General features: G+C 37.4%; 1 protein-coding gene and 1 pseudogene across 1 annotated transcript; one reads left to right on the top strand and one right to left on the bottom strand.

Annotated features, from left to right (window-relative positions):
- Positions 1-2,168: 2,168 nt before the first annotated feature.
- On the top strand, positions 2,169-2,600 carry LOC137728648 (uncharacterized). Its single transcript, XM_068467377.1, has one exon. The coding sequence runs from the start codon at positions 2,169-2,171 to the stop codon at positions 2,598-2,600; it is 432 nt and encodes a 143-aa protein (XP_068323478.1).
- A 653-nt stretch (positions 2,601-3,253) lies between these two features.
- LOC137727383 (protein NAR1-like) lies at positions 3,254-12,918 on the bottom strand (annotated as a pseudogene).
- Between the last annotated feature and the right edge of the window lie 4,797 nt (positions 12,919-17,715).

Raw genomic sequence — 17,715 nt, 5'->3', positions numbered from 1 at the left:
GGTATAAGCAATATCTGGTTTAAGTCTCTGCTAATCAACATGTGTCATACGTTCAATAAACCTGGGGCTATAACACTATAGTATATACATATGATGTAGGTTCATTAGCTCTAATAAACCTAAGCTTTAGGTAAAAAGAAGTTGTGAACAACGTGCCCATGTGATTGGGGAGAGAAGGGTGTTTCAATAGACCATTTTCTTACTCAAGACGAACCGCAATGGAGGATCACAGCAAAAGAGATGAAGAAGATGAAAGATAATCACAATAAATCCCAATAGCATGGCCTGATACGGATTAGAATATAACAATTATCTTGGTGTCAAGTGTGTTAACAATGCATTCATGCACAGTAAATTTTGTTCATTATTCGGTGTAATACCAAATTTAACATCACCCATGGAATGGAAGTGAAGCTAGCCTGTCCATCACAAGACTAATGTGACTGCATATATATGCACTTGGCATGCCTATAAATATCACATAGCACTTGGTAATGGCATATATGAACACATTCGATCCAACTATACTTAAAAAAAGTTATTATTATTAAGTGAAGAGAAAAAGGATTCGAAACTTATTACAAAATTATAAAATAAAATAAAAAAAAGTTTCGAACCCGAAACACATAAGGAAGTTTCTACTTGAGATCATTCGATCTAGTTATACATCCAGGGCTATCTATCATCAGAAAGAAAATAATCCCTTTGTTTTTTTTTTTTTTCTTTTGAACTTTTTGTTTCAATTGCAATTGCCAAATTTTCTTCGATAACTAAAATGCCAAAGACCCAATACCTCAGGTTGGGTGGTGGCGGCATCAAAGCAAAATGAACTTTAGGTGTACAGTTTCATCTTAAAAAATTTCGGTGCAATTAGGAGCGAACCACTTATATTTAAACATTAAATTATTGTATTTCTCTAATATGAGATTCTCTTTACATCCTACTTGGCTTGTATCGAGTAAACCTTTACACCAACAATAACAATTGCAGCCCTCTAAACTAGAATCAAATTGACACCCTTAGTTATGATCATTATATTTGTTTTTGAACAGACAAAAATTATGATCCTCAGTTGGGTTCTTATTTAAGTTTATTCCGAGTCACACATTTGCTTGCAACCCTTCTTATTTGCTTGTGCATTTACCCAAACACAATGCAAATGGATAAGTATAGAGTATAGAAACTTTAATTGCACGCCTTGTCTAGATTAATTAATGTTTATTTTTCATCATCTTTCGATCTTTGGAGACTTGGAGTTTGGGGCTTCGAAATTTGGAAATAAACAATAGAGCGAGCCAGCTAGGAGACCCTTTGTGCTGCATAAAAGAACCATCCAATCCAGTCCACGTCCTTTAGCAGCCGCAGCTTTCGTTTCTGCATGCCATTCCATTCCAAATACTCCAACACAGAACATATATCGAGAGAAGAATGTTGGTACGTTTGTCTCTATATAAATGAAATATATATATATATATATACACACACACATACTGTGTGGTTTTTCATATGAACATGGTAATTTCTCTTCAACTGCAAATTAAAGTTTCACATAATATAACGTAAGTTGTTAAAACAAAAAAAAATAATTTATGTGTACATATCAAACTGTGAGTTATCTATAAGGAATGACTCAAGTCCCACCTAACATATATAGGACAAGGAATTTGATAATGTAAAGAAAGAACAAAGAGTCACCAAAACAATAAAAAAGTTCCATCATCTTCAAGGGCTAAACCTAAAAAGGGCTTTCAGTTGACAGGCTATCGTCCAACCTATTATTCCTCCAAACACCTCCCTTCCATGTGCTTGTTTGTTTCTATGTCACTCTCATTGGAATTTTCTCCATACCCTTTTCTCCTTTAGCAATGCCTTTGCCTCTCCCCCGACATACACTAATTAAGGTAAACAAACGAAATTCCTTTTCTTTTTGGACTTTGCTGCTTGGCTGCCTAATCTCATTCCTAAATTACTCAAATCACTTTAAAATTTCACCCCATCAACTTAATCCACTTATTAGATTACTTAACTGAAGCACGCAATCTTATAAAACATGCATGCATCATGCCTGTAACGATCCTCAAATCCTACACACACACACACATAAAAGCTTAGAGGCCACTTCCCACAACCCTAATTCTGAACCTAAAGTATACCTCTTTTCTGATCCAATGGATAGGGAAAGCCACGAAACGACTGTCGTTCATTCCTCCATAGCTCTACTGCAAGAAAGGTTTAGGGAGCTGCAGAGAGTGAAGGCAATGAGAGAGGAGAGAGAGATTTCGAGAATGCTAGCTCTCTCCACTGACTCCGAACCAAAGCAGTTCACGGCGATGGATAGAAATCTCACCATGCAAAATCTTTTCCACTTTGATCATATTGTCCATGGTCGCAGGACGTCAGCATCCGGAGGTTCTCTGTCCCTGTGGCCGACATTGCAGAGCAAGCATGTGGACTGTCCGCAAAGGAAAACTGAGACGCTGCTTTTGATCAACTTATGGCCAACTTTTACAGACGACACCTCGTTAAAAACCTGTTCAAACAAATTTGAAGACTCGATTCCTAATTCTGGCTCTGATGTAGATACTTCTCTTCATCTGTAAACCAACTTATACTTCCTCCAGTATTAGTAACCGTAGTATTACTGCTAGATGACTTACTGTATTAGGCATACTGCTAACTACGCTTCTACGGTTGCATAGTGCGTATTTTCTTCATGCACCATATATCAACATTCTTTGAACTTGGATTTTGATGTATTTCGCATGCTCGTACATACTAATGATTACATGATATCAAAATGGGGGAATAAATTCACGAAAGTGATTCCACACGTCAATTTTCTGTTTTGCATACTCGTGTTTATTTAAACCTTTGAATTGAACAAACTAAATAAAAAAGAAGCATGTGCAGAAAGAGAAAAAGAACAGGTGTCCAAAAAGACAAGAATTGCAGAAATTATTTCCCAAGCAAAGTGAGCGCCGATAAAAAATGGATACACAATGGGAAGCAAGATATATGTGTACTTAAATCAATATGAAAAAAATTATATGGTTTCTTACAACCGCATGTAATTGATTTTTTCTATTAAGGTATGTTTCCTATACACATTAGTTAGGGAAAAACTGGAACAAAATATTAGTTCTCTACATAAAAAATTTGACGACTCCCAGAAGATGACGAGCAACTGTACTCAAATGGACCATCACGGGATGTTCGCATGTTGTGGAGGAAACTAGCGTTCGGAAGGTGGCATTTACCAATTGTGCAATTGAGAAGTTAGGCTTTTCACGAAACGGCGGTACTCTCTATGAAAGAGTAGCTTAGCTTTCTCTGAGCCAGGATGCTCGAGCCACTCGTCGTATAAGTTTTGCACCAAAGGATTTCCAAGGGGATCAGCTACCAAGACCTGTATAATATTAAAGGATTAGCATTCCAAGCCAAAAAAAAAACATCACTATTCCCCAGGCCAACGATAACTAACAAAATAACCGACGATAAGTCCAACTCTTACGTTTTCCATATAAGCTGCTAGTAATAACTGAATCAACTCCTTTCCGGATTGTTCAGGCTGTGGCTTAATCTGTCCCCCACCATTTAAGCAACCTGTTTAGTTCCAGTTAGTATTACTTCCAAAATCCCAAATCCACGTAATGGATAGTCAACGTATTAAAACACATATCTATTTGAAGGATTAACAAGTAGAAAATTTTCCAACCGCCAAAAAATACCGGAAGGGCATGCCATGATCTCTAGAAAATGATAATCGCAATTTCCAATTTTGATTTTCCTGACAACGTTTTGCAGGTTCCGGAAGCCATAACACAGTGCACATTTCAATAGAGTCTTCCCATCCACCTAAACGAGAGGCCATCAATACTCTACATAAAAATGAACAGAAAATGCTAATACAAGGAATTAGCCCCTAGATTTTCCAACGATACGCACTACAAGTACAATACGGATGCAAAATTGACGAAGCTTGAGTTACAATTACAAAAAAGCTACGCTACAAATGTGTGAGCAGAACTAAAAGAAAAACTTGACTTACTTCCAAAGTCACTTCCTGGAAGTCTGAATTTTTAACTGTTTTGAAATCAATAGGGCCCTTGACTTCTCTTCCAAAGAGCACTTCAGCAGCATAGCTGAATATTGTCTCCGCATAACCCCCTGAGCTTCCATGGACACCAAAAAGACTCCCTTCATTAAAATTTGTCAACCTGGCAGAACAACGTATTTCTTAGAATAATCAAAGCAGATAGAAGGAGCCCTTATTGAAACTTTTACAGCTCTTACATGTTATCTAGAGGGGACTCTTCTAAGCCTTTGAAATCTACTCCTTTCAACTGCAACCACCAAAACAAAGAAAGAAAACAAAGACTGGATATCATGTCAGCACTATTTGGAAATCTCAAGTTGTAACCACTGAAGCAGAGATGGTAATTGGTATTTCTCACCTGTATCAGTTCTAAAATTTCCCCGGATGTCAACACCGAGTCTACCTCTGTAACACTTAGACCTTCATTCTCATTATTTTCAGATTGATCAACTTCAAAAACGAAGTCATCACGTGGAGCCTCAAGCTTTTTATCATAACAAGGCATCACAGTTGCATGGTAAACATCAGCTGTCCTGTCAAGTGAAATCATTCAGGGATATGTAAATAGTTCAGTATAATCGTTCAAGTTCACCCACAGAAAGTTATATACCTAAAATTTTCAACACTAAATAAGCCCAAGGCAGAGCAATAATCAGAGGTGGACTGAACAAGTCTGCCTATGATCCAAGACCATTGGGTATGTCATAAACGTTAACAGAAAATGGTGCTAACATATGCTAGGATCTTGCAGAAATTTGTTAATTTCCATTGTACTCGATAAGTTTCTAAGAAAAATAAGATCTACGTCTTCCAATAGATGTGCTATCAAATGGTATACAATAATCTTGAGGAAAAAAAACAGGGAGGAACAAAAATATTTTGACATGCATAACAAGTAATTACACACAAGAATTTCATCACTGATATAGAATGGTCCTACTGTTGGATTATGTGGCCAAGTGGCCATATACTTTAGAATAAACAAAAGAAGGTGGACAACACCTTTCCTTGTTTTGGGGAGAAAAAAAGGGAAAAGTGTTTGTTGCTTTTGGAAAAGAAAAAGAGAGCTCATTATTTGGTTTAGAAGAAAAGAGGGAGAGAAGTAGGAGAGCTCATTCATTCGGTTTTGGAAGGAAACAAGAGAGCAGAGAGCTCATTCGCCTTTGCAGAAAAAAAGGAGAAGAAAGAGCTTTTTTTTGCAGAGAGCAAGGGAGAGTTGCAGAGAGCCTAAAACAGAAGAAGAAGTTGTTGCTTCATTTGATTGGTAATCATCAACCAAAGTAATTGTTGTTGTAATAGCTTTGAGCTATATGTATAGAGAAGAAATTATTCTTTATATTTCTTTCTCTATTTGTTTCTTTGGTGTGTGTGAGCTATTGGGTGTATTGGCTTTTGGGTTGTGAGATTGTCAACACTTTGTAAACTCACATTTGGTTGATAGTGGATTATTGGGTGAGCTCCTACTGCTCCGAGGACGCACTCCAGTTACACTGACTGTGGAGGAACCTCGTTAAAATCTTGGTGTTATTTTCTATATTTTGTTCTTGCATTTTCATTTGATAAATATCCTGTGGGTTAGCTTGATTTGGTTCCGCGTGGTTTGGTGCTATCCTAGCACAACAATTGGTATCAGAGCACTGGTTGCTCTTGGGTACTGTCTAATTGCCAAAAAATGTCAGACGGGCAAGATGAGAATCCTTTTGGAAGCAGCTCCGGATTTGCAAGAACTACGGTGCAAAATGCAAAGTTCGAAGTTGAAAAGTTTGATGGCACAAACAACTTTGGGATGTGGCAATGTGAGGTCAAAGATGTGTTGGCTCAACAAGATCTACTTGCCGCTTTGGGAGAGAAGCTGGAAGCTATGTCGAAGCCGGAATGGGAGAAATTAAATTTGTGGGCTTGCTCGTCAATTCAGTTGTGCCTTGCAAAAACTCAGAAGTATTTTGTGATGCGGGAGACATTGGCAAGTGTGTTGTGGCAAAAATTGGAAGACAAGTATATGACGAAGAGTGCAGAGAACCGGCTACAATTGAAGAAAAAGCTCTACCGCTTCCAATACAAAGAAGGTACAAAAATGATTAGACACCTTGATACTTTTAATAAGTTGATTGCCGACTTGTTAAATTTAGATGAGGATATTAAGGATGAAGATAAGGCCTTAATATTGTTGAATTCCTTGCCGGACTCTTATGAGCATTTTGTTACCACTATTATGCATGGTAAAGAAACTGTGAAATTTGAAGATGTGTCAAATGACTTGATGAATTATGAAATGAGGCATAGAGATAAAAATCACGATAATACCTCGGAAGATTTATTTGTTAGAGGTAGATCATCGGAGAGAAGATCATCTTCTAGTAGGAAAAAATCACAGTCTCGACCTAGAGGAAACTCTAAAGGTAGAAAACCTTTGGAAAGGGATGAATGTGCCTTTTGTCGTAATAAGGGCCATTGGAAGAAAGATTGTCCTAAATTGAAGACCAAAGGTAAAGAAAGTTCTGAAGCTAATGTTGCTGAAGTTGAAACAGATTTTCTTGATTTTGCTTTAACCACTTCCTCATCATTTGATTGTGCTACTAAGTGGGTGTTGGATACGGGTTGTACTCATCATATGACTCCTCACAAGGATTGGTTTTCAAGCTTGAAAGAGTTTGATGGCGGTGTTGTGTTCATGGGAGATGACAATCCTTGCACAACAAAAGGGATTGTTACAGTTCGTTTGAAGTTGCATGATGGCATGGTTAAAAAGATGACAGGTGTTCGGTATGTACCGAATTTGAAGAAAAATCTTATTTCTTTGGGAACTTTGGAAGCCAAGGGCTTCAGGTTTCATTCAGATGGGCAGACATTGAAGGTGACTTATGGTGCACTTGTTGTGATGAAAGCTCCTCGATGTGGCCATTTGTATTTATTGCAAGGAAGCACTGTGACAGGTGAAGCATCTGTAGTCTCAGAAAATATGGGCACATCTGATTCTGATACTACTAGATTGTGGCATATGAGATTAGGCCATGCCGGTGAGAAAGCTCTACAAGGGCTTGTGAAACAAGGTCTTCTAAAATGTGCCACGACTTGTAAGCTTGATTTCTGTGAGCATTGTGTCTTGGGGAAGCAAACTAGAGTGAAGTTTGGTACTGCTGTACATCAGACGAAGGGCTTTCTTGATTATGTGCATTCGGATGTTTGGGGTCCTACAAAGACTCCCTCTTTGAGTGGTAGACATTGGTTCGTGACCTTTGTTGATGATTATTCAAGAAGGTCTTGGGTCTACAGTATGAAGCACAAGAGTGAGGTGTTGAGCATTTTCTTGGGTTGGAAGAAAATGGTTGAGAACCAGACTGGGAGAAAGATTAAGATTTTGAGATCGAATAATGGTGGTGAATACACATCCGACCCTTTCTTTAAAGTTTGCAAAGAGGAAGGGATTGTGAGACATTTTAGTGTCCGGGGAACTCCACAACAAAATGGAGTTGCAGAAAGATTGAATCAAACCTTGCTTGAGAATGTTAGATGCATGTTGTCTCAGTCGGATTTGAGCAAGTCGTTTTGGGCAGAGGCAGTTACTTATGCATGTCACATCATCAACCGATTACCCTTAGCTGCTGTTCAGGGTAAGACGTCAATGGAGGTATGGACTGGAAAACCTTCTACTGATTATGATTATATTCGTATTTTTGGTTCACCTGCTTATTTTCATGTAACTGAAAATAAACTTGATCCTAGAGCCAAAAAGGCTATCTTTCTTGGTTTTAGTAGTGGTGTCAAAGGTTACAGGTTATGGTCGCAGGACGATGAAGAAACTTGTAATCAGCAGAGATGTGACATTTGATGAAGAAAATATGTTCAGAGACTCTGAAAAGAATGTGAAAGATGTCCAACAGGTGGAGCTTGAGAAAGTTGCCTCTAGTACTTCAAATCCTATTTCCGCTGATGTCGAAGCCACTACAAGTGAAGAAGTGGGAGACCATGAGGATGTTGAAGAAGTTGAACTTGAAAATTCTATTCAAGTTGAAGAGCAAGTTTCACCTCAAGAGTCTATTGCCAAGAACAGAGGAAAAAGACAAATTACCAAGCCAGCTCGGTATAGTGACTATGTTGCTTTTGCTCTTCCTATTATCACTGATGAGATTCCATCCAATTTTGAGGAAGCCATTGAGAGTGAGGAAAAGGAGAAGTGGTACAATGCCATGGGTGATGAGATGAATTCTCTCTTGAAGAACAAGACTTGGGAGTTAGCTAAATTGCCTAAGGGTAAGAAAGTTATTGGTTGTAAATGGGTGTATGCCAAGAAAGAAAATGCTGATGAGAAAAGCAATGTAAGATTCAAAGCAAGATTAGTTGCTAAAGGGTATACACAAAAGGAAGGCATTGACTACAATGAAATTTTTTCTCCAGTTGTGAAGCACTCCTCAATTCGCATTATGTTAGCTCTTGTTGCACAATATGATCTTGAGCTTGTGCAACTCGATGTGAAGACGGCTTTCCTACATGGTGATTTGAATGAAAAGATCTATATGTGTCAACCGGATGGGTATAAAGTGAAAGGGAAAGAGAATTTGTTTTGCAAGTTGAAGAAATCACTTTATGGCTTGAAGCAATCTCCAAGACAATGGTATTTGAGGTTTGATAAATTTATGAGAGGCCAAAATTATTCTAGAAGTCAATATGATCATTGTGTGTACTTCAAGAAGTTGCAAGATGGGTCTTTCATTTATTTGTTGATATATGTTGATGATATGTTGATTGCCTCAAATAATGTCGAAGAGATTGATAAATTGAAGAATCAAATGAAGAATGAGTTCGAGATGAAGGATCTTGGTGAAGCAAAGCAGATCCTTGGCATGGAGATCACTAGAGACAGAGAGAAGGGTCTGGTTTGTTTGAATCAAAAACAATACCTTGAGAAGTTGATTCGGAAGTTTGGAGTTCATGATTCAACTAAACCGGTTAGTACCCCTTTGGCTCCTCATTTTAAATTGAGTTCTCTACAATGTCCTAAAGCTGATAAGGAGAAGCTGCAAATGAAAAATATACCATATGCAAATTTGGTTGGTAGTTTGATGTATGCAATGGTATGCTCTAGACCAGATATTGCTCATGCAGTTGGCATGGTGAGTCGATATATGCATAATCCTGGTAAAGAGCACTGGCAAGCAGCTAAGTGGATATTGAGGTATCTCCATGGTACTCAAGATGTTGGTTTATGCTTTGAGAGGGATGACTCTGGTATTAGTCATTTTGCTGTTGGTTATGTTGATTCAGATTATGCAGATGATCTGGATGGAAGGAAGTCTACTACAGGCTATGTGTTTACTATGGCTAAAGGGCCAGTTTGTTGGAGGTCCATTTTGCAGTCGTCTGTTGCATTGTCTACTACAGAGGCTGAATATATGGCAGTTGCTGAAGCTATAAAGGAAGCCATTTGGATACATGGACTGATTAGAGATTTGGGGGTTGAACAGAAGCAGGTGAAGGTGCATTGTGATAGTCAGAGTGCCATTTATTTGGCTAAGTATCAGGTTCATCATGCGAGGACCAAGCACATAGATGTGCGTTATCACTTTGTTCGTGAAGTAGTTGGTGAAGGAGAAATCATTCTCCAGAAGATTCCAACTAAAGACAACCCCGCTGATATGTTGACTAAGGTTGTTGGTGTAGCCAAGTTTATTCATTGCTTGAACTTGGCTCACATTTTGCCTATTTAAAGAAGGCGTTGAGCTGTAGGAGTTTTGGAGCATTTGGCTCGGCATTAGTTGTTCTCTTGCTAGTGATTGGGAGTGTTTTTTGTGTTGATTGTGTTGGTTGGCTTATCATGGCGTTTTCAGAACTTGGCCAAGGTGGAGATTGTTGGATTATGTGGCCAAGTGGCCATATACTTTAGAATAAACAAAAGAAGGTGGACAACACCTTTCCTTGTTTTGAGGAGAAAAAAAGGGAAAAGTGTTTGTTGCTTTTGGAAAAGAAAAAGAGAGCTCATTATTTGGTTTAGAATAAAAGAGGGAGAGAAGTAGGAGAGCTCATTCATTCGGTTTTAGAAGGAAACAAGAGAGCAGAGAGCTCATTTGCCTTTGCAGAAAAAAAGGAGAAGAAAGAGCTTTTTTTTTTGCAGAGAGCAAGGGAGAGTTGCAGAGAGCCTAAAACAGAAGAAGAAGTTGTTGCTTCATTTGATTGGTAATCATCAACCAAAGTAATTGTTGTTGTAATAATTTTGAGCTATATGTATAGAGAAGAAATTATTCTTTATATTTCTTTCTCTATTTGTTTCTTTGGTGTGTGTGAGCTATTGGATGTATTTGGCTTTTGGGTTGTGAGATTGTCAACACTTTGTAAACTCCCATTTGGTTGATAGTGGATTATTGGGTGAGCTCCTACTGCTCCGAGGACGTACTCCAGTTACACTGACTGTGGAGGAACCTCGTTAAAATCTTTGTGTCTTTTATATTTTGTTCTTGCATTTTCATTTGATAAATATCCTGTGGGTTAGCTGGATTTGGTTCCGCGTGGTTTGGTGCTATCCTAGCACAACACCTACAAAGCACGCTATGTCAACAACCGAAATTTCATAAATCATACATACACATTATCGAACAGCAATGATTCGAACTGTTATGAATTATCAAGCGACAAGTGCACAGCAGAAATGATTCACATCACAATTATCGGCCAGAAAAAGAAACAAGGGACACAAAACATACCTTAGACCCATTTTTTGGCATACATGAGTTTTTTTAAACAATAACTCCAATTGTTTGCTGGGAACTCTTCATTGATGAAATATAAGGCAGAACATAGGATCCAAATTGTTTTTCAGCATAGCATATCCAACCTGCAATAAACGTAGCTGTTTTATAGTGCATCATAAAAACAATTTGCCAAATTTCTTTAATAAAAAAAAACCAAAATGTTAAACCCTGCTGCAAATAAGTACCAAACTATTATATTTAACCAAATAAAAACCCTGCTGCAAATTAGTACCAAACTATTATAGGCTAAGATATATACACCTGGACATGCTGATGAAATCATGGGCAACGAAGATTGACACCTTTCACCATCAGATGACCGGCTTTGTTTGTACCTTGTGATGAACTCGTTACAAGATTCAACAATTGGTAAATCTCGACTGCAACTTGTGTCCAATACAGCCTTTACACCCAAGGACTTAAAAAAAGTTGTGAGCTTCCTACAGACCTGGAAAATTGAAATTAACTTCCGATGTTAAAATCCAATGACAAAAGGTGTGCTCGACTATCTTATTGAATACATCAATACTGAACAGTTACTGGGATTCTATTAGAAACAAGTTGAAATAATCTAGCTCACCTGAAGTGGTGGAATTCCAAATTAACGGCAAGGGACGCTCTTGATTTGGGAGATAGGGAGACAACGACAGCTTTTCCTTTGTCAAGATTAAGAAGAAACTCATCCAAACTTTGCTTCTCCAGCATAACTGTCTCCGCTGATGTTACACAACCACTGCAAAGAACCCAAAACCATAGATATTATCCCTTTTGCATGGGGTCATATGAATCCTAACTCGGTTATCTAGCTGATAGTTCAGAAAGTTTAAGCCGGCTATTCCATCTTTACAGTACCCAGCTTTGCACAACAGATCAATATACCAATTATATGCACGCAATTAATTTTCTGTGGAAATTTGAAAGGGTAATATCGTTGCACGCATATATTGATGGTAAAACGTGGGCAAAACAGCAAGTCGACACACCAATTCGAAAGAAAAATGAAATTTAAATAAAAGATTAAAACTTGAACTTCGTAGCATCACAAAATAAGAAACCTAATAAGCATGTGTATGAAAGATGATTTACCTGCATGCCAAGCAATCTTTGAGTGAAATTTTAACTGGTTCTGTTTTCACTTGCTTGCTAGAAGTTGAAATCTTCACACCAAAAAAATTACCAAAAAGCTTAAACATTACTAATTCAGCTCCAATAAAGCATAAATGCACGGGTAAAAAATGGAGGATCTGAACCAGATAAAACAATCAGTAAAAGCAGCAATTTTTAGGGAAATTTGGATAAATAACAAAAGTTGATGTGAAAGTACTAATATACCCTACAGAGTCTCGAGCTTTTCTTTTCATGTCAAATGTTGTCTCTGTGTTGCTTTGGACTCGCACTGCAATGGAGGCACAAGCTTCTTTCTTTATATTCATTCATCAAACACAAGGACAAGTTGCAATAACAATAGTAGCACCTTCCTGCCCAGAATGTCGTCTTCAGCCAACAACGACGCCATTTCATCCCCAAACCACCGCAGTTACCCTCTCTCTTGAATTTTCCCAAAAATCTGAGTGCATTTTGTTTGATTAATGATGTTTTGGGATTGGAATGGTAGTTGGGTTATTCGTGCTCGAGGCCAATTCACACCAAAGGTTTGTAAGTTTTGAAAAATTTCCAACTCAAATGGGTTTTTGTTAGGTTTGAAGAGGCTGGAACATGGAGACTACTATAAACTTGGTTTTGAGTTTGAAGCGCCTGTTTGCTTTATGGTTTTCCATAAAAATCTTTTATCAAGAGTATATTAGTACTTTCAACGTTACTTTCAATTATAACTATCGTAACCTTAAAAGAGCTTAAATATAGGGTCTAAATTTTAGTTATTTTTTCAAAATTTTCCCAATTTTTACTTCTTTATCTACCAACAAAAGAAAAAAAAGAAGAGGAATTTACCTCTGGCTTGACAGAGGACTTGGTCGAGGAGGCTTTGAGGCCTTTGAGAGAGACCATGCAGCCCTCAGACGGTGCAATGAAATCGTTGAGATCTCCGATTCGAAGCGTCGCCGAGAACTTGTCTGACATCGCCTTCGAAACCGAAAATTGAGACAACGGCTTTATTTGACTAGTAGACAATTTAATCAGCGGTTTTGGAAGTTTTTTGGGAATGGCAGAGAAGGGAAAGATGGTGGATAGCTCAGAGGCGATGCTTTCTTTTACCCGAAGCTGGGGAAGTATTCAGATACGCAGATCATCCTTTTGATTTTTTTTCAATAACATTTTAGCACACACTGAACATAATAATTAACAAAAGTAATTAACAAAAGTAATAACATTCCTTTTGTAAATAATAAATAATTGATCTTGGTCTAAAGTCATTGAGAATTACCTTTGTTATATTAGTATTATGCGTATCATGTATAAGTCATTGACAATCACTTTTGTTATTGACTACTTATTATGTGAAAAATATTGACGGTTACCATATTGTTTTTGTGATAGTGTTGAAAAATGTTGAACAATTTAGCTTAGGGCTCTTCAAAAAGCCCATTCGAACAAAAGCACATTTTATGGCCCAAAAGAAATTAAAAAAATACATAAGTAGACACACCATACCAAACAAAGGTTCACGGTCCTTCAAGAGCTATTATAACTACAACACACCAATACCAAATATTTAAAAATATGTTGGGCAACTACGTCACTTGTAATAGGTCTTGAAGGATCGTAAATCTTTATTGGGTATGGTGTGGCGTACTTCTGTCTTTCTTCATTTTTTTGGGCCATCAAAAGTGCTTTTGTTTGAAATAGACTTTTTGAAGAGCCCTAAGCTAAGTTATTCAACATTTTTCAACATTATCACGAAAACAAAATAGTAACGGTAAATGTTTTTCAAATGATAATAGTCAACAACAAAAGTATGATAAGTAGTCAATAATATTGTCAATGACTTTTACATGATAAAGATACGCATAATACTCACACTTGCTTTTAAAACTTGTGAATGTTAAATATAAATAAGAAAATAAATGAAACTACAACTACAGTAGGGATTTACCAAAAACACTACTGTATTAAAGAACATCAGTTGGTCTCTTCAAACTCTCTCTGTTTCTTTACGTCGGAAATGGAAAACAACTGGGAAATCATATCAAAATTTGAAGTCCTGTTTCAAGAATTGGAAGAAAAAGTCCTTGATGGAGTTCAAGAAAATGAAGAAGACGATCAGGGATGGATAATTGTGAACGACATGGTGCAGATAACCCAGGAAGAACTTTCTCAAATTGAGATGCTGAAAGTTCTTGTAGCTAAGGTATGCTTGCAAGTGAAAGACTCCATCAAGATTTCTGGTCGTTTCGTCGGAACAATCTTACAAAAAATGGACGAAAAAGATGTGGCACAACTCAGCAAGAGCATGATTGACAAATTCCGGATTTTTAACCCAGTTGCAGCCAAGAAGGCTCTTGAACTTACATTACGGACCTATCTACAGAAAATGGAATTCAAAGATCTCGCTCGGACACTCGCCCTTATGATTGTTACAGGTGTCTTTTGGCTCCTTAAACTGGCCCCTAAATCTGAAATGGTGGAGGCGTCTGCGGAATTTGTTGCTGCCCTATTCAAGCAATATGCTGGTTCCAAGTCGGATGACGAGTGAGGAGAGATGAAGAAGATGAAAGATAACATGCCATGGGATTAGTTTTAAAGTATAGTTTTAAAAGGGTAGTTTTGGCAAGGTGGGCTGGACAATAAATTATTGGACCTAATCCAATATATAATAGCTATATACTATACCTAATAGCTTTCCATGGAATTGAATTATATCTAATTATCCCTAAACAGAAACTGATAAACAGAAATATGACTTTAGCCCTTCATATTTCTGTTTAGGGATAATTAGATATAATTCAATTCCATGGAAAGCTATTAGGTATAGTCTATAGCTATTATATATTGGATTAGGTCCAATAATTTATTGTCCAGCCCACCTTGCCAAAACTACCCTCTTAAAACTATACTTTAAAACTAATCCCATGGCATGTTATCTTTCATCTTCTTCATCTCTCCTCACTCGTCATCCGACTTGGAACCAGCATATTGCTTGAATAGGGCAGCAACAAATTCCGCAGACGCCTCCACCATTTCAGATTTAGGGGCCAGTTTAAGGAGCCAAAAGACACCCGTAACAATCATAAGGGCGAGTGTCCGAGCGAGATCCTTGAATCCCATTTTCTGCAGATAGGTCCGTAATGTAAGTTCAAGAGCCTTCTTGGCTGCAACTGGGTTAAAAATCCGGAATTCGTCAATCATGCTCTTGATGAGTTGCGCCACATCTTTTTCGTCCATTTTTTGTAAGATTGTTCCGACGAAACGACCAGAAATCTTGATGGAGTCTTTCACTTGCAAGCATACCTTAGCTACAAGAACTTTCAGCATCTCAATTTGAGAAAGTTCTTCCTGGGTTATATGCACCATGTCGTTCACAATTATCCATCCCTGATCGTCTTCTTCTTGAACTCCATCAAGGACTTTTTCTTCCAATTCTTGAAACAGGACTTCAAATTTTGATATGATTTCCCAGTTGTTTTCCATTTCCGACGTAAAGAAACAGAGAGAGTTTGAAGAGACCAACTGATGTTCTTTAATACAGTAGTGTTTTTGGTAAATCCCTACTGTAGTTGTAGTTTCATTTATTTTCTTATTTATATTTAACATTCACAAGTTTTAAAAGCAAGTGTGAGTATTATGCGTATCTTTATCATGTAAAAGTCATTGACAATATTATTGACTACTTATCATACTTTTGTTGTTGACTACTTATCATGTGAAAAACATTTACCATTACTATTTTGTTTTCGTGATAATGTTGAAAAATGTTGAATAACTTAGCTTAGGGCTCTTCAAAATTTCAAACAAAAGCACTTTTGATGGCCCAAAAAAAATGAAGAAAGACAGAAGTACGCCACACCATACCCAATAAAGATTTACGATCCTTCAAGACCTATTACAAGTGGCGTAGTTGCCCAACATATTTTTAAATATTTGGTATTGGTGTGTTGTAGTTATAATAGCTCTTGAAGGACCGTGAACCTTTGTTTGGTATGGTGTGTCTACTTCTGTATTTTTTTAATTTCTTTTGGGCCATAAAAAGTGCTTTTGTTCGAAATGGGCTTTTTGAAGAGCCCTAAGCTAAATTGTTCAACATTTTTCAACACTATCACAAAAACAATATGGTAACCGTCAATATTTTTCACATAATAAGTAGTCAATAACAAAAATGATTGTCAATGACTTATACATGATACGCATAATACTAATATAACAAAGGTAATTCTCAATGACTTTAGACCAAGATCAATTATTTATTATTTACAAAAGGAATGTTATTACTTTTGTTAATTATTATTTAGTATTATGTGGGTAAGTCACAAATAAAGGTTCGCGGTCCTTAAAGATCAATTGTTTATTATTTACAAAAGGAACGTTATAGTGCTGTCAGTGTCCAGCATTATGAAGAACTTGGTCTTGTAATAGCAACAGATAAATCCTGCAAGCATATATATTGGGGTTATGATGAATCAGAGTCTCTAAATTGCACGTACCAGTATTTGATCATGCAATAAAATACAGTCTGGAAAGTCATTTCATGTTATCATTCCCCAAGTTTAGTTAGCACTCATGTTTAGTCAGCACTCATGTTTAGTCAGCTTGCAGCCTGCTAATACTGATGGATCATCCACGACGCCATCACCACTTCTTCCCTCAAGTCCTTAATTCTAAATCGCGCAGAGAAGTAAAGCTAAATGTTGCACCTTCACACTCTCGCCAGAGCCAAGCAAGTCTTGTTCAATTATTATTATTATTATTATCATCATCATTATTATGTGTATTAGCGTTGCTTTTAAGTTTTTTCCCTAAAACTTGCTCTGCCGCCCCGGATAATGGTTTTTTAAAACTTAAAAACTTTAAAACTGCGCTAGCATGACTTGTATTTTAATACATGAAATTTAGTGTAATTTTCTAATTGGGTTTGAGTTTGTCCAAACCCACTGGCGCCTAATTAGGTTGGCCCAAACCCACCGACATTTAGTTCGACTTTATAAAACAAAATTAAATCTATCTGGGTTGAGGCTTTGCCTGCCCACATTCTAACTAACCCAAATCAACTCAACCCAATCCATTTAAACAAGAAATATATTGCCATTAGGTGTCTTACTCCCACACCAACCCAAGTACTCGATCAAAAACCAAACTCTACGTGGATTCAACTTGTTCACTTCCTTTGAATTAATCTTCTTATATAATATCGATCCTCTTCTCATCTCTCGTCTATCTTTTTTCTTCCTCTCTCTCTCCTTAATTTGCCTGTCGCACGGAACGAAGCGCGCAGGATGGAAAGAAATAAAAGTACGCTCCAAATATTAGAATATCTATCCCAAGAGATTGCAGAATCTCTAAAGGAAGAGGTGGCTGTGATAAATAATTTGAGTCCTGAGGAAACTTATGCATCTTATTTAAAGCATTTGGCTGCTTCTACTGGAATTCTTGGAAAACTGGACTTGAAGGAGCGCCACGGCCATGCAGATCATGTGAGTGGTGATGGCAAAGAAGCATTATTGGACACGGAGGATTCATTCAGTGACTGGGTTCACGTTATCCACCCAGTTGCTGATGAGTTTGAAAGAGACTCCTCCGTATCATCAACCGTGCCACCAACAACAAAATTTAGTTCCGTGGCACGGCCGGTTAGATATTGGCTCGGTTTAACAGCAGACAGCATAGTGTCCGCGACAGCCGATATTTTCGTTTCGGTGACAGCCCCCATTCTTAGAATCATTCTCACCACCATACTCGATAGGGTTCGTGCACTTGACAAAATTA

This window comes from Pyrus communis, chromosome 3 (genome assembly GCF_963583255.1).
Source record: "Pyrus communis chromosome 3, drPyrComm1.1, whole genome shotgun sequence".
Taxonomy (NCBI): Eukaryota; Viridiplantae; Streptophyta; class Magnoliopsida; order Rosales; family Rosaceae; genus Pyrus; species Pyrus communis.
Note: the sequence above shows the minus strand (reverse complement) of the source record. Positions and strands in the feature narration are given on the sequence as shown.